This window comes from Pituophis catenifer, unplaced genomic scaffold (genome assembly GCF_029215685.1).
Source record: "Pituophis catenifer annectens isolate HBS135680 unplaced genomic scaffold, rPitCat1.0.hap2 SCAF_1, whole genome shotgun sequence".
Taxonomy (NCBI): Eukaryota; Metazoa; Chordata; class Lepidosauria; order Squamata; family Colubridae; genus Pituophis; species Pituophis catenifer.
The window spans coordinates 59,951,014-59,974,729 of record NW_027256881.1 but is presented as its reverse complement, the minus strand read 5'-3'; the positions used below and the strand labels follow the sequence as shown (position 1 = coordinate 59,974,729).

At 39.8% G+C, this 23,716-nt stretch overlaps 1 protein-coding gene across 1 annotated transcript in view; it reads right to left on the bottom strand.

The window, feature by feature from the left end:
• NFKBIE (NFKB inhibitor epsilon) overlaps positions 1–18,762 on the bottom strand; it is a 32,340-nt gene extending 13,578 nt beyond the window's left edge. The window contains exon 1 of the mRNA XM_070949983.1: positions 18,380–18,762. Coding sequence (XP_070806084.1) covers positions 18,380–18,762 — 383 coding nt within the window. The remainder of the gene's footprint in view (positions 1–18,379) is intronic.
• Positions 18,763–23,716: the final 4,954 nt, after the last annotated feature.

The window sequence follows — 23,716 nt, the reverse complement described above, 5'->3', positions numbered from 1 at the left end:
AGCGGGTATTTAAAATCAAAGATTCGTTTTTACTGTAGATTTTTAAGCCCTTTGGTGTCCAAGGCATGTAAAAAAAGGGGGGTGGGGATTTCCATAGAACCAGGGGAAGGAGCTGAGAAGCTTTATTTGCAGTTGCTGGAAAGAAGGAGGATAGTCTCACAAGCAGTCCCCTGTGTGGCCATATTATGGGCTTTTTCTTTTCTTTTTTGAGCACAAAAGCATGAATACTCTGCTCCATAAATAGAGTGACTGCAGTTCAGGCAACCAGCCTGGGGGAAGCCCAAAGTCACATGGTGTGGGGAATTTCCTTGCCCACACAGTTGCCTCAGCAACAGGATGAGGAGGGAAGGAGGCCAAAAAGCAGCCAATGCACAGCTGCTTTTTCCAGCCGACACAAATTGCTGGGGGAAGAGACAGGTTACTTTGCTCTGTCAGTGGCATCTACTTTGGCGGTGCTGAGGTTTTTACAAGACTGCATTGAAAAATTAACCCTTCCTTCATAGACAATGGTTTAGGTTTTTTTTTATTATTATTGCATAACAGACTCCTGCGAGTCCCTTGGACTGCAAGGCGATCAAACCGGTCAGTCTTAGAGGAGATCAACCCTGACTGCTCTTTAGAAGGCCAGATCCTGAAGATGAAACTCAAATACTTTGGCCACCAAATGAGAAGGAAGGACTCACTGGAGAAGAGCCTGATGCTGGGAACGATTGAGGGCAAAAGAAGAAGGGGACGGCAGAGGATGAGGTGGCTGGATGGAGTCACTGAAGCAGTCGGCGTGAGCTTAAATGGACTCCAGAGGATGGTAGAGGACAGGAAGGCCTGGAGGAATGTTGTCCATGGGGTCGTGATGGTCAGACACGACTTCACAACTAACAACAACTGTCTTTTGCCCTAGAAGCTTGTGTTCTCCTCACAGCTCAGTGTTTGCCTCACAGCTACACATGTCTCTAGGACAGCCTCTCTGAGGTTAAAGGAATAAAAATAAAAACATTTTTTTTTAAATTAATAGTTGGCAATTCCAATTGTTCTGCCAATGTGTTAGGACTGGTCTGCCAGTCCTCTCAGTGATCTTCTCAGGTGCATGTAAAGCAGTGCCAGCAGATGATCAGTGGAAAACTAAGAAAATAAAATAAAAAAACAGGGTAGTAAAAAGGAAGCTCCTGTGGATTGCTTTCCTAGCTAAGTGAACCCACTTCAATCTGGAGTTTTCCAGAAGATGGACAATAATTCCCAGAATTCTCTGCCAGCATTCCTCTCTCCTATGCTGCATGGTAATTGTAGTCCAACATATTTGAAGGAATCTGGGCTAGATCTAATCTTCCTGGCCATTATTGCTCTGTTCTTCAGTCATCACCAACTGTACAGGCATAGAAGTCCTTGGTTTTAAGAACAACTTCTCAAATTAGCTTTAAGGTTAATTTACTACATAATAGGAATACTTAACATAATGGCACTCTACTATGTTATCATTTGAAAACTTGGAAGGAAGGAAAAAAGAAAAGAAAAGAGTCCACCCTTATAGTTTTAGGTAGCCACAAACAGGTAGCCATTTACAAGTTTGGCTGAAATAAATTGCCAAAAGGAAAACATTTTTAAAACCACAACTCAGCTTCACCACATATACCATCTGCAAGTTTTGAAACTGCTTTCCAGATCAACAAGCCCTTTATGAGAATAACTAACTTCTCAAACATGCTGCTACATAACACCTTAAATAAATATAGCAAAGAAGCACACAGGTTAAATTTACAGATCATTTTTTCTAATCTGTTGTTTACCTGAAAAGCAGGATGACATGCAGCATAGACTTATACCAGTAATTTACAACATCACACTATGCTTTTACCATTATTAATCACTGCAGAAGCAGTACAAGGATAGAAATGACACCGGAAACAGGAAGACAATGGTTGAAATAAAGTTGCTCTAACTGCGAAGACTCAGGGTCACAGTTATAAAGTCTCCTGGTGATCTGGGATCAGTCATTCTCCCAACTTAGTAGACTTCATCAAAGCATTTTAGGGCTAAATAGGGAAGTAACAGTGGGATAGGGAGGGGGGAGGACAAAGAACAATTATGTCTCTTATTCTTGTATTGTATGTATTTATTATTTGTTCAAGTAGTAAATATAATTTGAGCGGGTCCAGTCTTTCAAATAATGCAGGCAGACAGGCAGAATGAATCCTTCCATTGAGTCTAATCAAACAGCTTTGGCAGTATATTGGAAAAGAAAAAGATGTTTGGAAAACCAGGTTTTGAAACCAGAGGCAAGATGGCATAAGTGTGTATATCTCCATGAAAGGGGACTCATCTTTTAGATCATCTTCAAGTCTCGGGAACTGACCTAATTGGGGTTGGGGTTTTTTTTCATACAATGTTCCATTATCATGATAGGAATCATTTGGCTCGCCATCATATGATCCAAGGAAAACTATAGATGGAGGAAAAACTAATATAAAACAGACATTCTTAAAACAGCAATAACCCATTTTCAACAATGTCCCTGAGCAGCTTTTTCAGAAACAAATAGGAGCAAAATTGACATGAGAAATTTTAATACCCCAGCAGCATATTGTGTCAATCAGAGACTTATCGGAGCTAAAAACAGCCTAGGAAACTAAATTAGTCAGAACAGGGGTGACTGGGGAGGGCACATTCTTATTTAGGAGGAGGCAAGGACTGAAATGGACAGAGCAGTTATGCAAAGTTAGCAAGGTTGAATTATGCACATGCTCGAAGCTGGGGTTTTCTGGGGTTTAGGGGAAGGAAAATTTTAGATCATTGATTTGCTTGTTCCAAGCCTATTTTAAGTGTACTTATGTCTCCCATCCCACAATGGTAAGACAAAATTATCTTGGGTTTTCAGTAATTGTACCACTAATATTTAGCAGTGCTGTTGGAGGGAGTTTAAGGAGCCATAAAAAAAGGACTCTGTGGTTTGCATTAAAATATTCTCAAACAGATTCAAAGCTAAAATTATACTAGATATGGATGTTCCTTTTTAGATAGCTGGATGATAGCTAGATATTTTTATTAACATTTTTTGAAGTAAGGTTAAAGCTGATATAAACTAAGAGAAAGAAAAGAGAGAAAAATCAAAGAGAAATTTAAAAGTGCAAGAAAGAAAGAAAAATAGAAAAGAAAGAAAAAATATACCAAGTAGTTGTGTTTGGGCTTCTAACTAATGGAAACTGTAAATACAGTTATAAATTTACCTCTTACTCTATGATTACAACATAACTCTCTTCTTTGGATAATCTATCCTGCCTAATCATCAGAACCATAAACCATGAGTTCATTTTTTTCTGTTTCATGCACAAAGTCTATAAGGCATTTTCAGTCATCAGTAAAGATAAATGTTGTCTCTTCTCTAACCAAAGAAGTTAATTTAGCCATCTGTGCTAGTTCCATCATCTTCACCAACCATTCCTCCCTTGTAGATAGTGTTGAGCCTTTTCACACTTAAGCAAATAATAATCTTGCTACACCTCAGTTATATAAAAACAAAGTTCCTGTGACTTTTTTCTAATTCTATGTCCACTAGAGCAGGGAATTTCCAAAGCAATTTGAAGTGAACTTTAACCACTGCCTCCTTTATCTGACAATGCAGTGCAAGAAAAACAGGATTCTACGACTTCTCCAAGCATACTCACTCAATTAGCAAGACTGGGCAGCTCTATTTTAAAAGAAGACTGGCCCATTGCAAGCTTGGGGGGATTTAAAGGGGATGCAGGTTAGGAACAAGTCAATGTGATACTATAGAAGTTAAGACTACAAGTAGTTAGATCTGTAAGTAAATTAGGCCTTGGAGACTCTTCATCCTTCAAAGTCACTGGTGGCATATTCATTCTCTTCCTCTCCCCCCCTTTCTCATCACACAAGTAATTGAGAAACATGGAATCCATGCAGATGCATAGGTTTCACATGTTTCCTCTTTCTCAAACTTCAGGATGAATGGAAAAGATGAGATCCAAGCATCTGGTTAAATTACAAGTCTTTCTGGAACAGAAACCCATCTCATGTAACTCTACCAAATGGTTTCACTAACATGTTCTTTAAAAATAGTTGCCCTACAATTTCTACCATTTCCAGTCAGCACAGCACAACTTGAAAATGTGTGGACTTCAAGTCCCAGGATTCCCCACCTAGCTTTGCTGAGTGGGGAATTCTGGGAGTTATAGTCCATACATCTTCAAGTTGCCAGGGTTGAGAAATACTGAAATAATCTATATTCAGACTCTGAAAATGAACAATCAATAATGTTTTCTTTACTTAAACAAAAAGCAGAACAAGAAATCTAGAATGCTATTCTACCATCTTAAGATTCCACTTTATCATTTGACAATGTGTGTCTCAGGCCTATGAAATCCACATTAGAATAGAATATATTTCTATATATTAGAATATATTTCATAAGTGCCAATTCACATGCACAAAAAAATGTGTCTTCCATAAAGCCCAAAAATTTCTTCAAGATACAAAATAAATTGTGGGAATCTTTCACTAAGAAAGAAAAAAAATCTCTATATTTCTGATTCTAATTGGCAGGAGAGGCAGGACTGAATATTGGTCTGGCATCAACTACTAAAAAATCAGATGGAGGAGAGAGAAAGGGCTAAGCAGAATTAAAAAAAAAAAATATTTATACTTCCTATTTCTAAATCACCCAGTCCCTCAGAGAGTAGCTCTGGGCAGCATACAATATAATAATATATACAATGTATAAAATTAACACTGAAATATTAATGGCACTTAGCACTAGCACTTAGATTTATATATTGCTTCACAGTGCTTTACAGCACTCTCTGAACGGTTTACAATGTCAACATGTTATCTCTAACAATCTGGGTCCTCATTTTACCAACCTTGGAAGGATGGAGGAATAGTCAAGATCGAACTCTTGGCTGTGGGGAGAATCAGCCTGCAATATTGCATTCTAACCACTGCACCATCATGGCTCCTCCCTAATTAATTAAAATTAATTTAAGATTAAAATGTTTTTAAAATTATAAATGAAATTTGAAAAAGGTACAAAAATTCCAAGTTGGACATTGAGTATTAGTTAATACAGGTATGGGTTCTCATGGGGACAGCAAGGCCGCAGTGCCAAGTTTTGATCCCTTTGCAGAAGGCCAAGAGAGTGAGAGTCTGCCTCATATCAGGGTGGGGGGCAGGATAATGCAGGGTGGTAGCAGAGAAGGCTGTCTTCCTAGACCAGAGGTGGGTTTCAGCACATTCTGACCAGTTCTGGAGAACCAGTAATAAAAATTCTGACTGGCCCCGCCCCCATCTATTCTCTGCCTCCCAATTCCCAGCTGATCAGGAGGAAATGGGGATTTTGCAGTAACCTTCCCCTGGAGTGGGGTGGGAATGGAGATTTTACAGTATCCTTCCCCTGCCACGCCCACCAAGCCATGCCCACCAAGCCATGCCACACCCACCAAGCCACACCCACAGAACCAGTAGTAAAAAAATTTGAAACCCACCACTTTCCTAGACCCTGCCAATCAAAATTCTTTGATGGGGTCTCCAACATACCTTTCCTGCTTAATTGAGTGACAAGGGCTGATATGATGAGGCAAAGCCAGTTCCATTGGAAGCCTGGCTCTATGCCATGTAGGGCTTTATAGATAATAACCAACACTATGAATTGGATCCGGTAGCAAACCAGCACCCAGTGCAGTTGGCAGAGCAAGTGTGTTACATGTGCCCTTCTTTGGGCAGCCAGTATGGCTTGCATGATCGCACTCTGCACCAATACACTAGAAAAACAGCCGCACTACCCAGCTCCTTACTTCTCTCTGTGATTTGCAAAAGCAAAAGATACATGTTTTTTTAAAAGCACATAAACTTTTCCTTTTGAGCCTAATGGAAAAAGAACTGGAGAAAAAAATCTGGAACATTGTTAATATATATATTGACAGCAGCAAGACTATTGTATGCACAAAAATGGAAGGACACTTTGATTCCTACTACGGATGAATGGTTGCAGAAGTTGATGGAGTTGGCTGAAATGACAAAATTGACTACTTTGATTTTAAAAAAAAAAGGACATAAGTACTTTTGTTTCCACATGGAGACCACTTCTGAACTTTGTGCTTGATGTGGAAAAGAATGAAACTTTGATTTTGGGTTTTACCGATTAGATTGATAGAACTTTACAGAAATGGCTTGTTCATATTATTATGAAAAAGCAAAAAGTTGTGATTTGATGTTAATGCCTTATTTTACTGTAACAGAGAGAGTTGGAAGTCAATGCTTTTCTTTCCTTTTTCTCTTATCTTTCCTCACTTCTCTTCCCCCTTTTCCTCCCTACTGCTTTTCTATTTACTTTTGTATTTTACAATATTTTATAACTCAATAAAAATGTTAAACTAGATAAAAGCACATAAATATCTCACATGCGCAATTATCTGATTTCAAAATACTTTTTTCCCCTAGGAGAACAACTCCAGTTAGCCAAACTCTGTTATCCAAAACAGAGGACATTTGTTGTATGAATAAAATTCATGGGAAAAGTGCATCTGTGGAAAATTCGCAAATTTACACTAAGACAGTGAGTGGGAATGTTCCTGTGTCTAAGTGGGAAGCCCCTGATCAAACATGTCATGAGGCAAGGAAGGGTGGGAGTGAAGCTTCAGCTGCTGTTTACTTGACCTTGCCCTGGATATTACACTGTGAAGTGGGAAGAAAGCGGAACTATTGTACACCTGCTAGGCTAGGGAATAACCCAGTTGCCGAGCCAAAGTTAAAGCTGTAATTCCGCCCTCCCAAATTGGCTGAGTGAGATGAGAGAACAGAAGAGGAGCCCAGTTCTACTATTAGCTCCTCTTTGCTATGCAAAGCTGTTCGTATAATTTTCTCATCGTTTTTCATTTCCTTAGCCTAGTGGTATGGAATCCATGTTGATGGAATCCAAGAACAACATCTAAATGAAACAGGCAAAATAGGACGGCATCCATCATAGTTTCAATAAATTGCCAGAGGCTTTCTGTAGATCAGATACAATGTTATCACTCAGAGATCAAAAAGCTGGCAAAGATAGAAGCTTCCAAATTTATGAAAGGTGACTGGAATTCAATTGAGGCTGGATTCCAAGCCCCATATATTCCTCTGTACCCTTCCTTTCTAAGACAATCGACCAACAAGCATCTCACTAATATTCAGATTACAAAATAGCAGAGGTGCCTTTAGCATTGATATTCAGACAGTAGCTCAGCAATTCTTTGTACAGCATGGTGTATTTCACAACTGAATAGTCTGCAAGAAATGTCAACTTCTTCGTAATAGCACTGGGATTAGAGGAAGGCAGCCTTAAGGCAAAAGAGATCAACTGTGCAGAACTGCCTATTGTCTGGGCTACACAACACAGGGCTTAAAATATTGAGAGCAATAATTCAAACACATCTGGAGATTGGTATATTAGAGATTACTAGAGTAATATGTGCAGAATTGGGAGAGATTAATCAGGAGCGTTCACTTATTCTGTTAAAAACTTACAAAATAATATTATAGTAAGTCAGGTATTATTGATTCTGACTGGCAAATGGTTTCTAGGACCTCAGACACAGCTTTTTCTATTACCTACTATTTCACCCTAACTAGAATGATTGAGCATTAAATTCAGATTGTTTTGGATGCAAGACAAATGTTCTACTGGTTCACTTCTGAATTGGTTGAATTCTGTTGGCTTAATAATATATGTGAGATTAGAAGTACATACAAGCCTTCCCGACATATATGCCCGTAGTTCAGAGGTGAGTTTCAGCAGGTTATGACCAGTTCTGGAGAACCGGTAGCGGAAATTTTGAGTAGTTTGGAGAACCAGTAAATACCACCTCTGACTGGCCCCACCCCCATCTATTCTCTGCCTCCCGAGTCCCAGCTGATCGGGAGAAAATGGGGATTTTGCAGTAACCTTCCTCTGGAGTGGGGTGGGAATGGAGATTTTACAGTATCCTTCCCCTGCCACACCCACCAAGCCACACCCACAGAACCGGTAGTAAAAAAAATTGAAACCCACCACTGTCCTGGTTGTTTTAGCCTTCAATTCTCATTGGCCTCAGCCAGTTGGCCCATTGTCAAGGATGATGGAAGATGTAGGACAAACAATCTGGAGGGATTCATGTTGGAAATCATATTCTTGCATCATCAGAAACTTTAAAAAATACAAGAAACCACACTACCAAAAGCAGAATATACTATGTGATTCTCCCCAAAGTGGACAATGCTAACATTTGAGCTGTTAACAATAAGAGTAAGAAAACAAAAGGAAGGAAATATTGAATTTGTTGTTTCAACAATCATCTCTCTCTCTCAAAAAAAAAAAAAAAAAAAGGCAGAAGGGGAATTCCATGCTTCCTTTGTGTTAATTTTTAAGGTCATCATTCTGACCTCTTCTGCAAAGGAATGCTATTTTTCAGTAGTAACATTTGCAATATTTTTAGTATTTATAAAATCTTATATCCTAATCAACAGGCTGCTCCCTGATATTTAGGTTTTGCAGCATTCCTAGAGTTTTACACACCTTTCTAAGTAAATAAATAACTAGAGAGTCTCATACTAACAAGATGTATAGCATTTTAGAATACAGGCATCTGAAGGTGAATACATCAGAAAATTACTTTTACCTTAAGGTCAACAGTACATTTGATGAACGTATTTATGTTCTTCAAATGTCAAAACTATTTCAACCAATTTCTGTTCCTTATATCCAATATCCTTCTCATATTCTGGAAACTTACATTCAATTTAGCAAAGAACACATTGGTGTGAAGTTCTAGTGAGGCTAAACACAGAAATAAATATTTATGAAAAGTGCCTGCATCTTTGTTGGGTAATGTGAAAAGAAGGAACTTGAGATAAAAGGTTTAGGAACAGTATCATATTTGATTTATTGTTGTTGTTTTCAGGAGTATCCTACTTTTTCATATTTGTTTATTTATTTATTAAATTTACATGGCACCTGTCTCACTATACAGAGTAACCCTGGGTGGCTTATATCACTATATATTACCATACTACACATTACATTCTGGGAAACTGCTATACATGCAATCAGACTACTGAATATTGTCAACAATGAACATCTCTCTAGCCTTATGGGGAATAATGAGAATTTAGTAAGTTTTCTCGCTGAGTCACTGCCAATTGTATAACAAGTAAAGAGATGAAGTGGTATATGCAGCAGGCCTATAAAAGTAGCAGATGGTGGTAATGGTTGTTCTACCAGCCTTGTAAATAGCAGGAGAGTGTAAAATGAGTCTGTTTGTTTGTGTTTTGCTTAAGAGTCAATGTTAACTCTTGGTGATAAGTCCCTAAAAGTTTTCTTGGCAACATTTCAGAAGTGATTTGTCATTGCTTTCCTCCCAGGACTGAGGGAGAGGTGCTGGCCCAAGATTACCCACCTCACTTTGTGTCTAAGTTTCCTGGTTTCTAGCTCAGTGCCTTAACCACTACACCAAACTAATTCTCATGACTATATAGTTAGGTATACTAAAACATAATGTAAACTAAAAGCATTTACACATTCTTCATGCAAGGATCACTGAAGAATTTTAAAGGCTGTTGTATAGTCTAATCAATATAACCCAATTTAACATACTATGCAAGTAAATCTAATGTAGCTTAGACCACTGAGCTTTTAACATAAAAATATAAATCTGGCACTGAAAAGACTGCCTAGTCAAATCATATTTCTATGGGAAGGATGTTCTATCTATCATGTGAGAGGCCCAAAAAGGAATCTTCCCGCCTTGGTCAATAGCAATACTTTGTAGATGGAAATCTGTGCTAGTCTATGGTGGCCAAAAACACAAGAGGAACCTTATAGCACCTTTTCCAACTATGGTAATATGGTTTATTAAAAAATATAACTTTTGCTGCATTTGATGAAGTGAGCTGCAGCTCATAAAAGCTTTTCCCTTTTAGTAAATGTTTTTAATCCAAAAGGCTGCTATCAGGCTCCTTTTGGCAATTCATGGAGATAATCATCACCAGATGTTCTTAAGAGTTGAGCACGTATTAAATTTATATGCCCAGCCATCTCGCCAAAAGTGAATCTAGGTGGGCATGAAGACTCCAGCGCTTACAGATAATGATGCCATAAACCACCTAGGCTTTAGAAACTAGCACCAGCTCCAATTCCATGAATTGGGGTGGGGGGCAAACATGCAACCACTGAAGCTCTCAGTTAGAATATAATGATTCCAACTGGCTGTCCAGTTAAAATCCTGACAGCCACCCTCTGGAGTAGCACCAGTTTCCAGATTGATCTGCAAGGGTAGACTATAAAGGGATTGGATGCTAAAAATATGTCTCAAGAGCTATATGCATCTTCCAGGTTGCAGGTGACTATTCCCTACAGTAATCCACTCAAGAGGTCACTAAGCTTTGGAATAGTCCAGCCAGACTGTCCTTTGGCAGCTATGATTGTAATCAGCCCACCTGATAGAACACACAATAAGCCACAGTTATTACTTGGAGCTCAAGGCTGATCAGGGAGTCCCTTGCTCTTTCAAGCAGGGGTGCTATTCAGCAGGTTCTGACAGGTTCTGGAGAATCGGTAGCGGAAATTTTGAGTAGTTCGGAGAACTGGCAAATACCACCTCTGGCTGGCCCCAGAGTGGGGTGGGAATGAAGATTTTGCAATATCCTTCCCCCAGGAGTGGGGAGGGAATGGGGATTTTGCAGTAACCTTCCCCTGCCATGCCCACCAAGCCACACCCACAAAGCCACACCGAGCCCACCAAGCCATGCCCACAGAACCGGTAGTAAAAAAAATTGAATTCCACCACTGCTTTCAAGGATAAACTAACTATAATGCATATCCCAAAGATGCTTTTCAAAAGGCAACTGGACTTTCCTAACTTTTTTCTTGAAAAACAAAGCATTTGAAAGACAAAGGTCTTTTGAAGACAACAAAGTCCACATTATAGACAGAGAGGACCACTATTTTAAAAGAGGGATAAAAGAGACCATCCATGAACAGTCCTCCCTCAACAGAGTGGGAAGGATATGACACCACCCATCTCCTGTCTACAACACAGCCCTTTCAGCAGTACCAAGAAGGTTCTAAACCAGTGGTGGGTTGCCCCCAGTTCAGACCGGTTCTATAGAACTGGTAGTAAAACTGGTGGGAGGCTCCGCCCACTGACCCTAACATCATCAGAAGTGATCTGTGCATGCGATCTCATTGCGAACCGGTAGTAAAGGTAAGTGGAACCCACCCCTGTTCCACACCCATTTGCACTCAGATTCAGGTGACCCTGACGATATAGTTAAAACCCCCAAGTGGCCTCAGCAACTCTCAGAGAGCTAACCACCAACTGACATTCAAAGTGCTAATGACCAGATGACTGCAAAGAATATAAATGCTTCCATTCCCCATCATTCAGTCAGAACTTTTTGAATGAGAAGCGAAACATTTTCAAGAAAAAACTAAGGAAGCCCAGATGTCTTTTGCAAAGCACCTGACCTGGATGGTTGAGAATCTCCATAGACATATATAATATGCATGTCTTGTTGCATTTGTTTAATTAATGTTTATGATCCTAATCAAACCCAAATCTAGGCACTTGCATAGCCTAACTATCATGATATATAGCAATAGAGCTAAATATCATCTACTGATATCTCACTGCAAATTTTTAGTTTTATATAATATTATCCACTATGCTAGTATTATATGTTGGAAACCGGTGATTACATATAATACTATAGGGTTATGAAGAATAAAATGAATTTAATGGACTCTTATAAGCTACTAGCCACATTATATTTTCTTTTTTCTTGAAACTAACCTTTCAAATAGAAACAAATTATTATGTCGCCATGCCATCCCACATTTATCATCTAGCAATATAACACAGAGCAATGTTATATTCCCATCTTCCTCCAGGTAAGGATCATTCATCAACCAGGATTTTTGAAAATCCAAGCTAGATTGAAATGGAATTAGAAAATGTGCAACAGGCAAAAGCTACCACAGATAAAAAACTAAAACTTAGATAAGCCCAACAGACGATCTTATCCAGCAAATAAAATCCTGTATAGTAGTTGACCACCAGATGTACCAGTACTCTGGAAACTCCCAAGTATAAACAAAAGGATAATAGCATCTTCTACAATGCTCTCTACCAGCAGTTACTTATTTATTAATTTATTGGTTCTTTATTTCTTTATTTAGTATATTTCTAGATCCTAGCATTTGTTATTTAAGGTATCTTGCTCATGTGACATGGTATACAACAGATGTGCAAAACTTCTTCTGGACCATACCAATCTGGTCAGGAAGATGTATAAATGACCCCACCAAAAAGGTGCCAGGCTTTGAACTACCAAGTTAGCAATGGACAACCCTGAACATGATTCGCATCTCACATGGCATCTACCGGGACTCTCTGCATAAATGGGGCAGAGTGTCCTCTCCTCAGAGTGACTGTGGCATCCCGCATCAAACTGTAACTGGTTTTAAGCTGGTTGTACTACTCCAGTATCTGGGTTTTTAAAAAAAATATATAAACAATGTTGCACTTCAATGGTTGGATGGCCTAGACATTGTATTTGAACATAGATCTTTTTATATTTTATCGGGTTCTACTAATCTAATTGAAATGTTAATTCATATTGCTAGTCCATGTATGATATGCCATATGCTAAATCAATCAATCAATCAATTAATCAATTAATCAATGGGTCTGGTCATTCCAGAGCCAGTAGTCCAACAATTTTAATTCATTATAGTTGTTGATTGATAAGGATCACCACATGTAACCTGCCTCAGCATACTCATCCTGTCTTCCCCCCTTTTCTTCCCCATCTCAACCCAATTTAAATCCTACATTAGTGTAGCCACTCGGTGCATCAGACGAAGTAACCTGCAACTCATGAAACTTTATTTCATTTAATAACATTTGTTAGTTAGAAAAGTAACACTAGATTTCTGATTATTTTTTTTTTGGCCCACAGACTAATCTCCTCCAACACAGATTTTCTCCAACCAGTTATAATGTTTACAGTACTATGAAATTTTGCTCAGTTTTCTGCACAGTCAAGAAAATATATTGTATACATGACTTGAGAATTTCTAAAGGATTTTACATGAATCCTTCATGCACTGAAAATATAGTGAGGTTAGAGTTTTCCTCTTACCACCCACACATTTATTAGCCATGTGAAGAGACTACATATGACATGTACCAAAATATGCATGTAAATACTAGCATATTAGCATTCTTCATAGAACAGCGCATTCTCATTGACAGTAATGTGAAGGATTCCTTGAGTCAAACATGCAGTGGGGTGGGGTGGGGGGACAGCTACCCAAAATTATCCCCTCTTCACATTCATGGTCAGAATTTGAGTATGAATGGTACAATCTTCCCCACGTAACTTTCAGTCATGTTTCGAAACCTCCAGGTATCACCTGGTGCTCATACATCACGGTTTCTATCTGCTTGCTCAGCTAAGTCCAGATGACAACTTCAACTACTGTAAGAAGATTGCTAATTTTTTCCCCAGAAGTAACATGCTTAGTTTACGTTAGAAAAACGAAGGGATTCACTGAAGGTAGTCAGGATTATTTCAGTCACAAACATATCATGGAAATAAGTATTTAACCGGAATATGTGCTTACCATAAAGGCTAAGTAAAACCGTGCACATCTCTCCCAACCATATGTTCCACTTGGTGCACAGAAGTCAAATCAGCCTTAAGTACTGTTATGTATAGGAAGTACCACATGAAAACTGAAAAAAAGCCCCTGAAGGGAGATTTAAATAAACTCTGTCACCTTCCCATTTTCTACTCCACCTTCATTCTAGAGCAGCAGTCATGTGATTTCCTACCAGTCAGTAGAGCATAGGACAAAAACCCCACGCTATAGTGTTAGGCTTCCCTGACACCTCCTCCTCCTACTAGAGTTCAGGCCATATTCAAAATAGCTACAACAGTTTCCACGCAGCTTCTCAAATTACTACTTAGTTGGGGGAATCCCATGTTTTGTTAAGTGGGGGTTGCATGGACTAATCCTCTCTCTGAAGCAAAGCAAAGAGCCGCACTAAGATGGCTCTCTGGGTCTCTCTTTAGGAAGAGGAGAGTATCCAATTCAGGGATGAAATCCAGCAGGTTCTGACAGATTCTGGAGAACCGGTAGTGGAAATTTTGAGCAGTTCGGAGAACCGGTAGCGGAAATTTTGAGCAGTTCAGAGAACTGGCAAATACCACCTCTGGCTAGCCCCAGAATGGGCTGGGAATGGAGATTTTGCAATATCCTTCCCCCAGGAGTGCGGAGGGAATGGGGATTGTGCAGTATCCTTCCCCTGGAGTGGGGTGGGAATGGAGATTTTGCAGTATCCTTCCCCTGCCACACCCACCAAGCCACACCACACCCACCAAGCCACGCCCACAGAACTGGTAGTAAAAAAATTTGGATTTCACCACTGATCCAATTCCATTGTTAGCCCCAGGCATTGGGACAACTGTTCATGGTTTTCTTCTCCTTCCTGGAGTTGATCCAAGACTTTAAATTTCTGAGGGAGAAAAGCAAGTGGTCTTCCATATCTTTGGTCAACAAGCACTGGATATCCAGTTGGAAGACAAACTCACACACACTGAATCCTGGCATTGTAATTACAATTAAAATTATAATCGGTTGTCTCCTCTCAAGGTTTAAATCATAGTTGCACATCTTGTCGTTGAAGGTTACCTGGTAACTCTCATTGTTTTTCCACAATTGTCACCAATTTGTAATAGTCTGCAAAAATGCTGTCCGTGCAAATATCTGCATGGCATTCTTTCTTTCCATTTTTTCCCCAATGTTTTCAGTTGCTGCTCCCTTACTTGTTTTAGTGTGTTAAGACAAGAACATGGTCATCTCTACTATTAGCTGTAAATAGAAGATGGCTGCTGGCAAACTGGTTTACTGGCCTTGGGGCGGTGTTGCCCAAACAGCTTGCAAGATAACCTCTAGATTCTATGCTCAGAATAATTTGTGATCAGCCACGTTTCATACTTCTAACATACCTTAAATTAAAATTCTGTGGTTTTAATAGGAAAGGGTAAGTCTATGGGAGAAATCCACTTACTACAAACTAGACGGGATGGTTCCTGAAAAGGCAAACTTTGACTATGCAAATAGTCCTTGACTTGCGACCACAACTGAGCCCAGAATTTATGTTGCTAAGTGAGAAATTTGTTAAATGAGTTTCATCCCATTTTACAACTTTTCTTGCCGCATTTGTTAAGTGAATCATTGCAGTTGTTAAATTAGTAACACGATTGTTAAGTGGCTTCCCCATTGATTCTGCATGTCAGAGGGTAGCAAAAGGGGATCACATGACACTGCAACCGTCATAAATAGGAATCAGTTGTCAATCGTCTGAATTTTGATCACGTGACCATGGGGATGCTGCAAAGGTTGTAAGTGTGAAAAATGGACATAAGTCATTTTTTTCAGTGCCGTTAAATGGTCAATGTTCAAACAGTCACTAAATGAATTGTTATAAGTTGAGGGCTACTCACTTGCCTCCTTGCCTTGCCATTGCAGTTCCTCCCTTTTCCACAGGAACTATTTAATAACCTTTAAACCTTTTGAAAGGGCAATGGAATACATACTAAAATAAACTAAGTGTAAACCTATCCTAAATAGTTTCTGTGTTTCCATCTGCCATTCATACATAAAGATCATCATCTGACATTTACACATGTGTGAGAATCAGATTGATTCACATATGTATACAAAAATAATATTATTTAAAGTAAAGGTATCACAATTTATGACTTGTGGACTTCAGCTCCCACAATTCCCCAGCCAGCTGTGCTATGTAGCTGACCTGTTCCAGAGACATCAGCTGCAAACACTAGTCTTCAAGAACCAGCTTCATTATGGAACTATTAAAAAGAAAACAGGAACTAGAGATCTGAAGCCACAAACTCCTGTTCTTTCATCATTAGAACTGTCATGAGGAAGTGATAATTGTCCATTGCTGTGAAATAATGAATAAAAAGAATCTTAGCTTTGCTAGGCCGGATGCCCAAAGACCCACCAAACTAGCAGCTACTCTTTTCAATGGAACAGGGAGGAATAAGACACACACTCCCATACTTCTTTAACACACATACAGATTTTTTAAAGTTTAAAGAAGAAAGGAGTAATGAAATCTCTTACATTGGGCTGGGAAGAGAGAAGCCCAGCCTGCCCCCATCCTGCCCCCAAACTCTGACCCTGCAACCCACAACTTTAGGTAACTCGCATTTTGCAGAGCAGGATATCTTTTATAATGAGAATATCTTTTATATTTGCTCCTGGAGGCCAGCTGTCCCAGTTCCTTAAACTAGGAAAGACCACAGGAAGGAAAAGTGCAAATTCCCCCCAAGTTTCCCCATCATGAGCAAATATCTGATCAGACTAGAAGCCTTCATCCCCATCATTTCCGTTTCTTCCATTAGCCTTCTCCCAACCTGATCTCCCTCTGAGGTGCTGACTAACAGACTTCTTGTAACCAGCCAGCTCAGCCACAATCAAAAACTCTTCATAGCTAGAGAAAAGCACAGCAGAAGGTTAACACAACCAGGAAAACTAGAGATGCCCAAAGCAATAAGCAAAGCTAGTTCTGAATTTCAGGACACAGACTGCCACTGAAAAAGTCTAAAGCAGAGGGAGGCAGCCTAGGAAGAATTACAGGCAGAAAGGAGATGAGGACAAGAGCCTGAAGCTCTTATGATACATGATCTTTGCCTGCACCCTGTTCCCATTGATTTTACTCCTAGAAGGAATTAGCTTGCTTTTTTTGGGGGGGGGTTCCCCTTCCTGGTAGAGAAAATAAAGCAAGAATGAACCGTGGAAGCAACAGCAGCTGCTTTTTCTTCCCACAACGCTTTTCTCCACTCATGATTTGTGATTCACTCAGCTCCCCCTCCCTCCCATTTATCACAGTAGCAATGCTGGGGAAGGAAGAGGAAACTAAGCAGGCAAGGGAAAGGAGAAGAGACTTGGGGCAGAAGCAAGTAAGAAAGTATTACAATCTTTCCCATGTGGTACCCTCCGGATGTGTGGGATTATACATCATGCCAGACCCAGTTATCATGCTCTTTCTTCATTCTGAACGTCTCTGAAATGTTTCTCTTTTCTATTTAGCTGCATGTAGTTTATTTATTAGTTCAATGTATTGTTACTGTGCAAATGCTTTTGGATAGGAAGCGACATAAAAAGGTATTTAATAATATACCATTCTTTACCACATTATTTGTTCTGTTTACGGAAACCAAAAATGAAGCCCGTGTTGCATTTTCCATGTGCTAAGGAACAAAACCCCCTATCTTCTAGGCATGCAAGACTAGCAATACATGTAACAGGCTCATTCAGGGGGAGGGGAAAAAAGATTAATCAAATCTGCAGGATAACAACAGAGAAGAAAAGGGGATCTAATTATCAAATCCCAGGTTTTAGCCCACAAAGAAGGGTATAAAAATATCAGCGGATTAATGGCAATGATCATTAAAGTGAATATATTTCCTTCTTTACAGTAAGAGAATGGAACTGGAGCAAATGTCAGAAGAACCTGCAATCACAGCCCCAACTCACTATTGCTAGGAGCCCATCCATCTCTCCAAAGGATGCCTAGCTAGGAGAGAGTTTTGGATCAGATCACCCTGTGTAGAGTTCCTCAGCAACTTTCCCACTTCAAGCTATACAGACAGGTTAACAACATATAGGCAAGCTCCTATCAGAAGCACAAGCCAGCACTGGCTCAAGGAATTTAGTAAATACATGGCAAGTTGTGAGAGGAGGAACAGGGTTTCATATTTTTTTCTCTTCCTATCATCTGTTCCAAACCTCAGCTTCATTGTGTGTGTGTGTGTGTGGTTTCAATACAGTTATGCATATATTGACTAGGCTTCTTACTGTATGATGAGAACTGACAAAATATGTATTTTGATATACAGGGTGAAAAACCATAACTTATTCTTTTTTACCCCCAGGCAGACACAATAGTTCTTAATAAATAGTTCTATGTAACTATTGGGTCACCTTAAAAAAAAACAGATGAGTCCACCCAACTCATAATATATTGAAACCCTGCCTGTGTCTTTCCTGTATTCTCCATCTTGCAGATAAACACGTGCATGGGTGACTGCAGGCAGGGTCCCTGTTTGTATGGCCAACTCACAAATGTGGTGCGGGAAGCAACCCTTCCCCCCCCCACTTTTCCCATTAAACTGCAAACGGTTTCCCCTCCCTTAAACTTCCAGGTTCCAGGAATAAGGTTCGTTAACGCCAAATAAGCCGACGCGGATGCAAGAATCGCGCAGCAAACGCGAAACACACATCGTCCGGCTGTCAACCGCACATAGGGACGCATCGGGAGTCACTCACGTGTCTCCGTCCTCGGATAGGAAAGCAAGGATCTCCAGCAGCTGCTGCCTGAGCCTCTCCTCCTCCTCCTCCTCTTCCTTCTCAGGCTTAGGCTCCCCTTGCAGCCCAGTTAAGGACTCCACAATAGAGGAAGAGCCGTAACTCGAATCAAGTCTTTCGTCTGCCGGTTCCTCTTTGCCTTGACTGGGAGATCCAGGGATTTTATCCAGCGGGATCCTTCCGGCGGCCGGGGACCGGGGCTCCGCTTCCCCAGGCTGGCCATGCAGGGAACGGATAAAATCGATACCCGAGTCGCACTGTCCTTCTTCCAGGTACGCGCCGCCGCCGCCGCCGCCTTCCAGCAGCATCTCTTTCTTCTCCCCGTAGCTCCGAATCTCCGACATGGTCCCCAGCGCAGGAAGCCGGCGAGGAGACTCTCCCCCAGGAAAGACGCGGGGCGCACTGGCGTTTAGAAGACCGGCACACGCAAAGTCCGAAAACGAGGACAAAGTGAAAAGCCCGGAAAGCTCATGCCGAGAACATAGCAAACCAAAAGCCCGTTCAAAAGAAACGGCAAGCAGAACTGCCTGCTCCGCCCGGGCTCCTCCCAGCCGCGATCAAATCCGCCTCTTCTCCACCCACCTCCGCCACCCCCATGGGAAGGCGCCACCTGGCGGCGCGAGTGAAAACGACTTCCTCCTCCGCAGGCCTTGGGGCACCTCGTTGTTTGCCCTATAAAGTCGTCGTCCGCCCTGAAGTCACACTTGCCCTCTTCTCTTTAGGAAGACGCCAACACGGAACTCTTCCGAAGAGCAATTGTGCGTTGAGACGACGTCATCGGGGTGGAATGTATTGATTTTGAGGTCGGGTGTGAATTTATTTCATTTTTCCCTCCCCGATTTAATAATGGACTGTGGGCGTTTTATCGTTTTTATTTATGGTGGATATCTTAACGTTGTGGGAACAGCCCGAAGTCTTGACTGAATTACAGACTTAGAATAAGTTTATTCTCACTTTGAATGTACACTAATCGGCATACATTAAAATGAAATTTTGTTGCATACACAGCTCTCTCACAATTTGTTTTTTTCAGGCGGCAGCTCTGACAGGATTACCAGCTGTCTGCAAGGAATATAAATCCTTCCATTCCCCACTATCCTCTCAGAGCTGAAGAAGCTTCTTGGATGAGAAGCGAAACGTCTTCAAAAGAAAGAACAAGAAAGTCCAGTTGCCTCCTGAAAAAGCACCTTTGGGACAACCATGACCTGGATGACTGAGAATCTCTACAGACACAGCTCTATGCATACAGCTCTAACTAAATGGAATGAATAAATGTGGGGCAGTTTTTAGATTCTGAACTTAATAAATCTGTATGATCCTCAGCGGATCTGTCCTCAGCGACAATAGAATTGCAAACAGCAGACAATTCCTATTTAGAGGAAAAGAAGGATTTTGCCGGCCCTGCCACCTGCGTTCCAGAGCATGAAGAGAACCTGAGTTCTTGTGATCTTTATACAAATGTACACGTGCAAATGCATGCATTCAGGAATCATTTCTCTTTCAGCTCACTTCATGTGTTCAATGCTGTATGCAAATACAAGTAGTGTCCAACTTAACAACAGTTCATTCAGTGACCTTTGGAAGTTACAATGGCCCTGAAAAAAGTAACCCAAGGCCATTTTTCACACTTAACGATGGTTGCAGCACCCCCCCCCCGTCATGTGATCAAAATTCAGGTGCTTGGCAACTGACTCGTATTTATGATGATTGCAGTCTCGGAGTCAGGTGATCATCCTTTGCAACCTTCTGACAAGCAAAGTCAGCAAATGGGGAAGCCAGATTCACTCAACAACTGTATTATTAATTTAACAACTGCAGTGATTCACTTAATCAGGAAGGAAAGGTTGTAAAATGGGGCAAAACTCACTTAACTGTCTCACTTTGCAACAAAATTTTTGGCCTCAAGGACTACCTTATTTGTACAAAAACCAGAATAAAGCTAAAGTCACAACAACAGATTTGCAGGCAAAAATTTATCAAAACACTTTTTTAAAACTGCTCATTCTATACACTTTGTGCACATATATGAATTTGACCAAGTGAATTGTTTGATTACATATGTAATTGTTGTAAAGTTTTATGTATTGCATTTTAGCCATAGCAAGATTAACATCACTGTAAATGAATTCCAGGAGTAGGTGCCTTGGATATGTTCTCATATATACTCTTCTGTAGGATCTAATTTATACAAGTCTAGAGATCTGTAACTTGCATGACCATTTAGAAACATTCTATACCTTTCTTTTCATATTTTAAAAGACAGCCCAGAAACTCATACAGCCAGGAACAATATAGACAAAAAATGTGCAACAAGAATTTTTGCACTGCCTTAGGACCTACAGGAAATTCACAATTGCTCCAGGACTTATCAGCAGCCAGCTCTAGCAAAATAAATTAAACTAAACAACTATATTTTAACTTCATGAGTGTAGAATGAACCTGGTCCACATACTATTTTCACTGTTACATAAATCCAGGAAATTGTGTGAACTGAGTAAGCATGATTCAGTGAACTATGAGGAAGGCTGACATCACTGTCTGTTTGATCAAAGTCATCACAATATTATCAACTAAAGCAAGAAAAATTACATACCACCAAAGCAATAATGTGAATTACAAAGCTAGTACAAATTGCTTGACCCTGTTTAACAGATTGGCATCTTAAAATATGCTTTTAAAGTATAAAATGGCTTCAGTTTTTATTTATTTTTATTTATTTATTTTTATATGCTGCCCTTCTCCGGAGACTCAGGGCGGCTTACAATGTGTTAAGCAATAGCCTTTTATATTTTATACAAAGTCAGTTTATTGCCCCCACAAACCGGGTCCTCATTTTACCCACCTTAGAAAGGATGGAAGGCTGAGTTGACCTTGATCTTGTTGCTATAGTTGTGCTGAACTGCAAAACAAAACAACAACAGTACAAACTTTTTTCTTGGAGTCTCCACTGTGTTATAATTGAAGTTATAAAACTGATCTGTAGGAAGAAGATTGAATCTGAGTGGCAGAGAGGTCAGAAGTTCTTGGATTTAATTCCTGGTATCTTGAAAGTAGACACAGACTTGAATACTTAAACAATTTCTTTCAATCAAACATTGCCAATAGAATCTAGGGTTTGGGTTTGTTTAACCACAAGATATTCATGATCCCATGAACTCTGTGGAGAACTTTGATACAATTTGATATCCATGCCAAGACTCAGAATCCCTCTGAGAGTGAGATGAGCTGTATTTAAATATGATAAATAAATAAGATCCACTTGATTGATACAGCTCTAGTTTACAATGTCTCCTTGTAAAACTTTATGCAGTTAGACCCAGCATTGCTTCTCCATCCACCTCAGCTAAACCAAGTGAAGTCAGACACATACTGGACTAGGGCTTGGCTGGAGTGAGTAATACACTTGATGAAGGCCAGTGTAATGAGACTGGTTTCTTGAGAAGACTGTAAGTAGTTTCTGTATCCAGAAAGTCAGAAGACAGTTTGTTTGGGATAGGGTTCCATTGTCAGGAAGAAGCAATCATCAACAGTCTTTGCAGGGAGGGGACTAACATAATTAGCTTTTTCACTGGAGGCACAAATAGTCACAGTGGCCAAGAGTGACAACTTGTAGCTCCAGCTGATTCTTCTGCTATATTTTTCTTTGGCTAATTTACCTTAGTGATTTCCTATTTGAATTGTTATAATGTTCTCTAAGCCTTGTTTACAAGTTTCCCTTCCTGCAGAGTGCAGCTACTCAGCTGATGAATGACAAACAGAGGCAGAGCCATATTATACCCAATTTATTCTGATTGCTTGTTTCTAATACAAAGTCAAATAAATGACATTGAATAATGAAGCCCCATAGGCTTGTATTTATTGCATGTCTGCGTGTACCAATTTAGATTATTGGTACATGTTCTACTTGTCTATGGGTAGATTCCAGAAAAGTGGGGAAACATAGGTAAGCAGGAGAAGAATATATGATTTTTTTTAATCACAAAAGATTTAGGTTCAAATATTGCCATATATTATGGTCTACTTAAACATGGCTTTTGAATGTTTTGGAATCACAATTTGTTAAGCCATAGATCATTGTTTTAAACTGCACCAGTTTTTGCTCATATAACATGCTAAGTGGAAGTCAAACAGACCACAATAAATTAGCTAACATAAAATTCATAGATCATTGGTTCTTTCTTGGTCTTTCTCAGGGCTGTTAGTAACCATTAATCTAAGTATACTGTAGACATTTCCCAAATAAGAAGTATGGCTTCAAATAACTTGTTCATTAAAATTTCTTTAATTAGCAGATAAATCAGAAGGAATTCAGGACTAGAATTATTCTCACAGGCTCATTAGTCATGTTAGCCAATTAAAATGAATACTTGAAGGGAATGATGAAATTTGTTAGGCTTGAACTGCATTAAAACTTTTTTATTTATCTGTCCTTATGTGAAAAGCAGAGAATGATTGGATTCTGAGCTAGCAATCATTGAATAGAACAAGAATAATAGAATCACAAGGTTGAGAGACTTTAGAAATCATTTATTCTAACCTCTAATTTTTTTTTATGATGGCAAGAAGCACCATACAAATATTTTAAAAAGTGCAAAATGGAAAAAAAACCCCACAAGAATGTAGGAAATATGCAGTGGTGCAGTGGTTAGAATGCAGTATTTCAGGCTAATTCTACTGACTGCCATTGCCAGCAGTTCAATTCTTACCTGCTCAAGGTTGACTCAACCTTCCATCCTTCTGAGGTTGGTAAAATGACGACCCAGATTATTGGGGGCAATATGATGACTCTGTAAACCACTTAGAGAGGACTGTAAAGCTCTGTGGAGCAGTATATAAGTCTAAGTGTCATTGCTATATGAAAAATAAGAAAATATTATAATACATTTTATCTTTATAATAATCATATTATGATAGCCACACCTGTACATACAGGATTTGTGAACTCCTATTGCCATGTGGTAGCTGTGAGCATAGGATTTTGTGGTAATTTGATCCATCAGGTTCCCAACAGCAGCGAAAGGCTCTTTAAAGAAATACACATTTCAAACATACAGTATGTAGTCAAACAGTTCAACTCTTACCTTGGCAAATATGCCCCCAGCCATAGTTGTCATAGCAAAAAGTCTCAAACTTGGTTGCTTGATTCCTCTTCAAGATCCTCTTTGATGGCTCATGCAATTCTGTTGGCTCCTCTTCCTCTTCAGTACTGTCAGCCATGATCCACCCCCAGATGACACACACTGAGGCATGTCTCTTCCTTGATCTTCTACCAGCCATCAAATAAAAAATTCACAAATG